At 52.4% G+C, this 10,358-nt stretch overlaps 1 protein-coding gene across 1 annotated transcript in view; it reads left to right on the top strand.

The window, feature by feature from the left end:
* Nucleotides 1–6,129: 6,129 nt before the first annotated feature.
* Nucleotides 6,130–10,358, top strand: part of LOC118453258 (zona pellucida-binding protein 2-like) — a 7,403-nt gene continuing 3,174 nt past the window's right edge. The window contains exons 1-9 of the mRNA XM_035903277.1: nt 6,130–6,250; nt 6,383–6,442; nt 6,902–7,006; nt 7,566–7,709; nt 7,867–8,079; nt 8,330–8,424; nt 8,744–8,915; nt 9,145–9,327; nt 9,746–9,827. Coding sequence (XP_035759170.1) covers nt 6,130–6,250; nt 6,383–6,442; nt 6,902–7,006; nt 7,566–7,709; nt 7,867–8,079; nt 8,330–8,424; nt 8,744–8,915; nt 9,145–9,327; nt 9,746–9,827 — 1,175 coding nt within the window. The remainder of the gene's footprint in view (nt 6,251–6,382; nt 6,443–6,901; nt 7,007–7,565; nt 7,710–7,866; nt 8,080–8,329; nt 8,425–8,743; nt 8,916–9,144; nt 9,328–9,745; nt 9,828–10,358) is intronic.

The raw sequence follows: 10,358 nt of genomic DNA on the forward strand, positions 1-10,358 counted from the left end.
TAACGGTGACTTGGGAAGACAAACGCCATCGCTCCGAACGTCCCCCTCATCCTTCTTCTTCCACCAGTATCTATACTGGGCATGAGGCCACATGGTATGGAATAGCCCTTGGGCCAGTTGGGGTCAGCTGTGTGGGTATGCGCCCTCCCAGCTGAAAAGTCCTTGACTGGTGTAAGCCCCGCTCAGCAACAACTGAACCCTCAGTGTGTTATCAACATTCTTCTAGTACTAAATCCAAAACACAGCCCTATGCCAGATACTGGGAAGAACATTAACTCTGTCCCAGCCGAAAACAGGACACCCGTCGCACACAGCCCCACTCGGCCAGCTCTCTCATGAAGACGAATGATCCTATTTGATGTGACGACATGAGCCAGTAGCTGGGGCCATCTCCCAGCTGCTTTAAGGGCAAAGCAAACCATTAAGTCTGGCGTGGATGGCCTGCATCTGCAGGGAAGGAGGGAGACAGATTGCCCAGTAATTAGCCCTGGGGTGCTAACGACACTTACAGCTTTTACAGTCCTGCCCCTGCCCAGTCTCCTGCATCAAATGGGGAAGCCGCAGCACACTACACACAGCAGGAGACCTGGACGTGCCAGGGGTGAAGTCTCATCAGGACCAGCTGTGCTGGTTTGCAGCGGCAAGATCGTGAATGGGTCCAGGGGAGGGCTACTAAAATGATCCGAGGGCTGGAGTCCCTCTGCTATGAGGCCAGGCTGGGGGAGTTGGGGGTGTTCAGCCTGGAGAAGAGAAGGCTGCGGGCAGAGCTGAGTGCGGCCGGTCAGGGCTTCAAGGGGGCCCAGAGGAAAGGGGGAAATCTTTTTAGTAGGGATAGCTGTGACAGGACAAGGGGTGATCGTTTTAAACTAAACCAGGGTAGGTTTAGACTGAATCTAAGGAAGAAATTCTTTACAGTGAGGGTGGTGAAACACTGGCAGGGGTTGCCCAGAGAGGTGGTGGAGGCCCCATCCCTGGGACCGTTCCAGGCCAGGTTGGAGGGGGCTGTGAGCAGCCTGATCTGGTTAGCGGTGTCCCTGCTCCCTACAGGGGGGTTGGGCTGGGTGACCTCTAGGGGTCCCTTCCAACCCAAAACATTCTATGATTCTATGATTTAGGCACAGGGGATGGCTTTAGGTCCTCCAGTGTGCAAAGTGCTGCTGTGCTTTTGATTTGTACTTGGCTGGCAGTGTCTGTAAGCATGAAGGAAACCTGCTTCCCCTCTGAACCAGTGAGACCAGATGTGGCCTTTGGAGGATACCCAGGGAAGGGAACAGGGACTCTCCATCCTGGCAATCCACAGGCCTGACACCACAGCAGAGCTGGGCAGAGCTCAGAGCTTAAAAGTTAAGAAGAATCTGCCCAAAGAGCAACCAAGATGCGACATTGTTACCATTCCTGGAAAATGAAATCCCCACACAGAGAAGTTTCTTTTCTTTTGGTCAAAACCTTCCACTCTGATTATAATCAAAGCAAATTCTGCCTCGCCTTCTCCCTGGCGGTGATGGGGTCACTGGGGGTATCGCAGCAGGAAATTTCTAAAGGAAATGTCTTTCAAAACAAGCCTTTGCTGGAAGAACACATCCATCTTATCAAAACGCCTTGTTCCCTGTTTTATTTTTAAACAAAATCTGCCCAGATGTGCGCTGTGAATGTGTACCAGGCTGCATCGCCCCACCGTGCCTGTGGCTCACACCAACCCTGCAAGGCCAGCAGAGGAATTCAGGCATTTGCTACCCTCTGCTGTCCTCCTCCTGCTATTTCACCTCCCTCTAGCAGAGACCACTGCTATTTTCCTCTCTCCTTTATGTCCCTATGTCACCTGCCATCATCATCCTTCACATCAGAAGGCACGGAGCCTTTTCAGCTGCCTTGGGCTGCTCCCCCCCTCAACCATCTGCTCCCCCAGACCACTCAAGCCCATCTTCCAAATATTATCATCTCCATACACAGCATAGCTGTGACTCCCTTCATTCCCCGGCCTGTTTTTTCACACTGTCCTTTCTGCTTCCCAGATGGTCCCCCTGCCCCTAACCCTACCCCTGTGCCACTCCCCTATCTGCATTGCTCACCAATACAAAACTGCTCCCGGGAGAGCTGGACTCTGACCTGCTGAGCACTGCAAGCCCTTCTGCAGGTCTCAGAGAACAGCCTGGCATCACCAGGGTTAATTCTGAGGTGCTATCAGTGCAGCTCCTGCCTTTATTAACAATCCTTGACCCTTCACAGAGGAAAACAAGCCAAGAGATAAATGCCAGCCTTGTTGCTTTGGTGCCTATGTTGAATATTTATCACCACAAACATTATTTATCACAGGAAGAGAGATCAGGGCGTAATTCCTTTCTAATGAGCCATGTTCAATTGACTCCTGATAGGATCTGAAGTGTGGAGTCCCTTTCTCTGGAATTGGTTGTTTACCACAGCTGTGGAGCCATGCCATGCCATGCCATGCCGTGCTGTGCCACGCCGTGCCGTGCTGTTCTCCCTTGGGAAGCCGCACGCCACTGCCTGGGCTGGGGGGTTCACGGAGAGATAAATGCAACCCTGCACTGCTAACACAACTTGTTGGTTGCTTACGATAACCAGTGTCACTGTCTGTAGCAGAGAGTGCTCCTGGAGTAGAACATAGTCATCAAATCATCGGTCCTGGTCCAAAACCAAGAGACCTAGCAGCTATTGGTGACATTTCTAGGCGGTGCTCCTTGAATCCAGTCTACATGTTGCTCCAGAACAATGGGAGCCCGAAGGATCTCTTTAGGAAGCATCATGATCTCAAGAGATCCAGCTCTGGCTTCCACGGGCCCTCACGGGCTGCAGAAAGGGGCAGGTTCCCTTTGTGCTAAGCAGCATGGAGGGATGAGGACTGCATGGCTCAGGGCCAGCCATGGTCATATGGCACTTGTTCCTCTTGTATCCCTGCAGTATTTTCCTGGATCCCCCTGGGGAGTCCCCAAGGGACCAGGGCACCTTCTCATTCAGTGCTGAAGCTGGTGACTGTTTTGTCTGATGAGTTTAATCACCAGAGATCAAACTTGGGCACCTCTGTCTCCTTGTGAATCTGGACTTAGGTGTACCCCAGCTTTAGCCAGGTTTAAATTAATCTCTGGCAATCCAAGTCTCCCCAGTCAAACAAAGCAAATTTTAGGGGACCGATGTGGGGAGGCACAGACTGTGAGATCTGCCAGCAGGGGACAGGGAGGGACAGCAGGAACAGTGCCAGAGGCAGCAAGTGGCTCTGTGTTTGTACAGCACAACAGGATGCTCCTCCATCCCCGGGCATTGCTGCCCTTCATCTAAGCCAAGAGAAAGGGAAACCTCCTTGATGCAAAACACCCACAAACCCAGTGCTCCTCCCTTCCAGCCACATAGGGATGCAGAAACTACTGAGACGCTCCTGTATCAGTTCTTATTTATAAATGGAGTTTGCATCTGAGTGCAACTCACATCACCCTCTGGGGGGAGGGAGGGAGGGAGGGAGGGAGGTTAATCCCTAGTGAGCACAACACAGGGAATGATCTTTCTATGTACTTACTGAAGCTGTGGTTGTGCTCTCTCCAAGATAAGCAAATGAATAACAAATGCTAAAAGATGGTAAGAAAGTGAATCTGTATTCTTGGCATTTTCCTATGGATGACCCAAGTTCAGCTTCATACATGAGCCTGAATGTTGCATTTCAAGCAGGGTTCTGAGCTCCTTGCTATGTAAGAAGGGTATCCCTCCTCCTGACGCCACCGCACATGTTCAGCGACTGCTGAACACATTTTCTGAGGACTCACAAATAAATACCTTAATGAGCCGATGAGTCAAAATGAATGCAAAAACCAGGAGATTTCGGAAATGTCACACCTGCCTCAGATCACAGATACTTTTAGCCTGGTGAGACCCCACCTGGAGTACTGTGTCCAGTTCTGGGCTCCCCAGTTCAAGAAAGACGAGGAACTCCTAGAAAGAGTCCAGAGGAGAGCTACTAGAATGATAAAGGGACTGGAGCATCTCCCCTACGAGGAAAGGCTGAGAGAGTTGGGCTTGTTCAGCCTGAAGAAGAGAAGACTGAGAGGGGATCTCATCAACGCATACAAATATCTTAAGGGCGGAAGTCAAGAGGATGGAAGCAGTCTGTTTGCAGTGGTGTCCAGCGACAGGACTAGGGGCAATGGATGCAAACTGAAACACGAGAGGTTTCAGTTGAATATGAGGAAGAACTTCTTCCCTCTGAGGGTGGCAGAGCACTGGAACAGGCTGCCCAGGGAGGTTGTGGAGTCTCCTTCTCTGGAGATATTCAAAGCCCGCCTGGATGAAGTCCTGTGTAGCATGCTCTAGGTGAGCCTGCTTTAGCAGGGGGGTTGGACTAGATGATCTCCTGAGGTCCCTTCCAACCCTTACGATTCTGTGATTCTGTGATTCCCTCAGGAAATGAGATCCATGGACTCATTCAGAGTCTGGCCTGGCTGGCTGCCCTCTTCATAATAACATTTGAACACGAGTTTCACTCAAATTCGACAGAGCGGTGAGCTCAAAGACACCATCCAGCCCCAACACTTTTAGTAAAAAGAGGTGATGGGGGAGAAAAGCCACAGCTGTGCCATGGCTCAGCCTGCACCGGGCAGGAGGCGACGTGCAGCCCCATGCCATAAATCGAAAGGAAACCATCATTCGTTCTGCTGCTCGCACAAGTCTGTGCTTTAATCCCAGTGTTTTTATCCCAAGCGATTTCAAGCCAGACTTGGTTTATTTATGCTAAAACTGTCAGAGAAACTTGAGAGCTGGGGTGTAAGGGGATTTTTTTCATTTTTTTTTCTTTTTAAAGAAACACTAAGGATTCATTCATTCCATTATTCACCAGGGCGAAGCTTTCTCCATCGGCACAGCCTGGAAACAAGCAGCCTCCAGAGATGTTTGCTCAGCCCTGCCCTTTCCTTTGGCTCTTGCCAGGACGGAGGGGTGAGGCTGCCCTCACTGGATCTGGCCCCCACCCCTCCCGGCCATGGTGTAAGGTTTTTCACTGATTTTCTCATGATTTTGTCATTCTGGGAGGACAGGGAGGGAGGGCCGCCTTCGCTTGTCATGATTTTCCCCAAGCATAACTGCTGGTACTTTTGACTGTCTCCGAGTTGTTGTGTGCTCTGTATTTCTGTTGTATCTTAAATGAAGCGGTGGGTGTTTTCTGATTTCTCTTTTTTTTTTTTTTTAAAACTTGTGCTCTTTTCTCATGTATACATTTTTTTCACAAGCCAGTAGGATGATTTGAACATATTTACCCTAAAAGCACTTCTCCCTCCCCCTACGCCTCGCCTCCAGAAACCCTGGTACAAATGAGAAGGAGTTTTTAGCTTTACTCTTCCCAAGTTTCTGCCTGTCCATATATTTTAACTGCTCACTTTCAGTTCCCAATGGACAATCATAGGAACCTGAATCTCATTTCCAGGACAAACAGGAACATTAAGAAAACACACCCTTTTTAAGAGATTCCGATCTGAACCAAGAGATTGCCTGAAGCGTCCCAGGCTTGAAGCCAACCTTCCTGCTGGAAGCTGGGGGCTGAGCTCTCACTTAGGATGCACCCAAGCTGGCAGAAAGAAAGTCCCCCCTGGTACGTGGCCACATCTTGCTCTCCTTCGCTCATCAATTTCTGCTATTTCTCTCTCAGGCTTTCAGTGCATGTAATTACCCCTCAAAACCACAGTTTCCTATTTTCTTCTACATGTTCTTATTTTTTCAGATATCCTCCACAGCCAGTTCTAGGCATCCTCCACAGCTGGAGACCCTGGAGTCTCCCTCTTGAGTTATAGGGCAAACTCGCCCTCAGTCTAGGCTTTCTGGGTTTTCCCTGCCTCTTGGTCTGTTAGGATTTCCACCAAAAAAAGCCCTGCATAGCACTCTCATCATCTATCTCCTCCTCCTTCCCTCTGATCATCTTTCCTACCATGTCTCCTCTACTAGGATGTCCCCAGCTGTATTTCCTCCAGCACATCCTGCCCAGATGGTCCCCAGAAGAAGGGCCACGTTTCCCACAAGATCCCACACTTGGTGAGTGTGCCCAAGGTGGGCAGGAGACCTGAGGCTGCCCAGCCTGGGAGCCATCACTAAGGTGACAGGGAGAAGCAGCAGATTCCTCATTGCCATGGTAACAAGATGTTCCACACTGTGCAGCGGGGCAGGATGCTCTGTGCTCCACACGTCTGGCCAGACCCTGGGGAACCCAGGGTGTTGGGGACCATGGGGATCCTGACTTTGGTGCTTTGTAGCTGCTCAGGTAAAAGATCAGTGTGGAGGTGGACATATTCTGCTCTGACTCCTTGGAGGGCCGATGGGAGCCTTGGAGAGGAGACCCAAGCAAGGTAAGCACCCTTCAAGCTGAGCCTGAGCCCCTCTGCTTTCCTCCTAGGACAGCCAGCGTCCCTGCCTTGGGACCTTCCCGCCATGCCCAGCTGGGAACACCAAGGGGGTGAGATCTGCAAAGCTCTCCTGCTGGACATCCCTGGCCCATCTGCTCCTCTCTCCTGGGTGAAGTAGTCTCCCCATCCAGCCTGTGTCCAGGTGTTGGAGAGAGGACCCTCTCCTCGCTGCCCAGTCTGCCAATGACCCAGGCAGAGGATGTGGCTTCCCAGTCACAGCCAACACAAAAAGAGATGGCCACCATCTCCACTCACCGCAGCCTCACTTCTTGCCACTTATTCCTACAGCTCCTGGCATTTTCTCTCCTCTAAGCACATAAACAACCTCAGGTCTCCCTGCAGGATGGTTCCCCAGGGGGGCTGGGTCCATCCACATGCCACAAAGGTTCCCAGCCTCCTCCAGTGGCTTCCCAACCCTCCTCTCTCCTCAGCTCCAGGCCTGTTTTTTTGCAATGCTCTGAAATTCCTCAAACGTGTCCCCAGCTTTTGTCTCTCTTTCTCTGGCCTAGGCCTTGTCTTCATCCACATGGAGAGCAGCCTGTATTCACTACCCTGCAGCCCCATTGGGATGGAGGTGGCTGATCCCACCTACCGCTGGGTGCAGCATGGGGCAGGTAAGGTCCTGGCTCCTCTCAGCTGCACGGTCAGGAGCAAGCAGCTGTGATGGGCTCTGCTACCCTGAGGCAAGAGCAGGGTAGGAGGGGAAAGAGCCACCCGAGGCAGGAGCAGGTCTGTGGAGTAGGTGAGGGGCACACGAAGACTGGGATCTCACGAGATTGCGCGTGTTGGGGGATGCTCAACTGCAAGGACATGAGGTTATGGGGTAATTCGGTTGGGATAATGCTTAACCCTTTTTCTGTCCTAATAAGGTCTGAGAGGTTTTGTTAAAGTTTTCAGGCATTCGGATAGTTCTTTTGCAGATAGCAACATTTCTGGCAGAGGAGAGAGCACTGGGTTTCTTAATTTCTTCTTCCCTCTCCCTTAACAACTTATAAGAGGAGGAAGGGGAAGACCAGCTTTGGGAGTCTTTGCAGAATCTCAGCAGTGGTTTAAGGAGACCAAACCTGGGCCAGTCCATGGGAGCACAACACAGCCACCCAGGAACTGGGCCAGTTCAGCACAGGACAGCCAGCTCCTGGTGATCACCATCAATGCCTCTGTGTCCTGCACTAGCCCCTGTGTTGTTCTCGGTCACCAAAGAGGGACATCTCCTCTTCCAACACTTCCAAGCAGGCGACAGTGGGAAGTACTCCTGCACCATCTTCTACACAAAGCACGGGATCCCTGTGTCCCAAACGTTTTACTACAACATTTTTGGTGAGTCCAGCACCATGCTAACCAAGTGGGGGGGCCAACCCAACAAGGGCAGGAAGGGTGGAGAGGAGGATTGGGACCATACTCAGCTCTCTGGATGACGGAGCTCTCTCTTGGCAAGGGGGAAGAACCAGGCATCTTTCAGGGTTTTCTCCCACAGGCTACCATGTGCCCGGAGGCCTGGACATTGTGCTGCTCTTCCACAGCAAGCTCTGTGAGGATGAGTGGACCAAAAGATTCCTGTGGGGTCTACAGGATAAGCTGAGGCAGCTCGAGATCAAGCAGCACTGCAAATTCCAGCTTACTGCCACCTTCTGCTTCCCCTCGCTCAACAGCCCTTCGGATGAGTTCATCATCCAAGTACAGCTAGAAGGTAGAGCCCCAGGCAGGGGCACCACAGCAGAGCCCCCAGGGGACAACGGAGGCAGTGGGGTAGAGTGAGAGGAGCTCAGGCATCGCAGTTTGTGCCTGCAGGGGGAAGAGGGATGCAGCACAGGGCTGAAGGGGATGTAGTGAAATTCGGGGCTCTTGGAAGACACTGGTGTCTAATGGCTAGATTTGGTCAGGGCTTTGCCCATCTCCTGCTGGAGCCTCAGCTGCATAGATGACTCTCCATACTCTAGTGTCTCTCTTTGGCCCCAACTGGGATGAACACTGCAAATCACAGGACATGGTCACAGACTGCTACCGCAAAACAGTCCGGCACAACCTCGGGCAGGTAAGCCCTGGGGCCAGCGTATCGGCAAAAGAGAGAACATGGCATGGGGCAGGGGGGTGGAACCGGGACACTTTCCCAGCCCAGGTATCTTCAGCAGTGTGGGAATGAAGAGGAGCACACCTGAGGGTTTTCTCTGTCTCCCTGGGGCCCAGTTAGAGCTCCCACCCAGGCTGGTGTGCAGTGCATGTCCCCCTTGGCTCACACACCACAGCTCCTACACCATGGCGCTGGGAGGACATTTTCTGTGCAACAAGGCCTCAGCTTCCCTCTTGGACCCCAGCATTGCCCTGCTGAGCTCTGCCTGCTCTGCCCTCCCCAGGTCCAGCTCGCCCTTACCAGGTTCTTCAAGGAGCACAAGTCCTTTCACATCACTGGGGCTGATAGCCCCAGCATCAACTTCACCAATGAATTTGTCGGCTTCTTAAAGACTGAGCAGTGCAGCGGGGGCTATGGGCAGACCAAGCAGCTGCAAAGATGTCTCGACTGTTGCAGTGAGCCAAGAGTCCACAGCCCTTTGGTCCCCTCTCTTCTTTCCCCCTGCTTGTCTCCTTCCCTCCCCGTGCACAGCTCCGTGTTCCCAGGTCCCACACACACCCAGCCCAGGGAATGCGGTGGACAGGGTAATTCTGAGCCCTTAATCATCAGGGCTCAGTTTCCCTGACTCTTTGCTGAATACAACCATTGCTCATTGCCATGCCTTTCTACATGTCCTCTCCTCAGTTGTATGCCCACCAGGAATGTTCAGCCCTCCTAGAAACAGCCACTGCTCCCCGTGCCCTGTTGGGACCTACAGCCCAACCTACGGGATGGCACTTTGCACTCCCTGCAAGGACGGCATGATCACTAGGGTGATGGGGGCCAGCTCCATGATGGACTGCGTCAAGAAGGAAAGGACCAAGCAGGGTACACAGATCATCTGCTATTGAAGTAGGGCAGGGAGGGGACTGGGGGGCCCTGAACTGAGGGCAAGGCATTACAGTGGGACCCCAGAGCAGCTGCCCCAAATATGTTGGCCACAGCAACTTCTACAGCCCTTGGAGGTCAGTTTTGGAGGCAGGTAGCTCTTGTCTCTTCCATCACCATCCCCAAAGAGATTACAGCTGCCTCGCTGCTCCTCACACTAGGCTAATGCTGAACAACCTGATTGCTCTCTCCACCTTGGTGTCCCCAACTTGCCTTGAACTCTGACAACCTCACTGCTAGAAGTCCACTGCCCCAGTCCCTCTGGGGCTGGGGAGAATTAGCATGAGGATTATCTCCAGGGCCTTTAGCAGTGGGAATTCTCCCTTTGAGTCAGTCCCACCTGTTTCTCTCCCCTCAGCTGTCTCCGTCGTGCACAGGATCCCAGTCCTGCTTCTTATCATCTTGCCAGCATTACTAGTCATCAATTTTCTCTTCATTCTGTAAGTCTGATCTCCTTCTCCCAACATGGGACATTTTGGGGGCAGGTTATTGGTTTTGTGTCCCCCAGCTCTACATTCCTCCTTGGAACAGATGAAGGAAAACCTGAGCCCATCACTGTGACACCAGCAGGAGGTGGCATGCCAGAATAAGGGTGCAGGACACCAACAGCTGGGATAACCCTTGGCAGTAGCTTACTCAGCCATATAGGGAGTGGTTGGGTATGGCCCCTGGGGAATCCTGGCCCTGAGGGCTGGTGCTGGGTGGCTGCAGGGCTCTGGTGCTGGTTCCTGGCACTAAGTTCCCATTTTTCACTATGGGCTTCTGTCTCTCTGTAGCAGCTCTTGTTACTGGTTCTATCAAGAGTACCAGCTGTCATTTCCAAGGGCTTCCAAGATGACAGGAAGCACCAGGAAGATGGAGACGGTGACCAGTTTCTCCAGGATCCCCAGGCAGGGCCCCCAGGCTGGCCCTGATTCTGGACCTGCCAGTGACACCAGTCATCTGGACACCAGCACATCTCAGGGGGGGGG

This window comes from Egretta garzetta, unplaced genomic scaffold (assembly GCF_000687185.1).
Source record: "Egretta garzetta isolate BGI_Z169 unplaced genomic scaffold, ASM68718v1 scaffold100, whole genome shotgun sequence".
NCBI classification, from domain to species: Eukaryota; Metazoa; Chordata; class Aves; order Pelecaniformes; family Ardeidae; genus Egretta; species Egretta garzetta.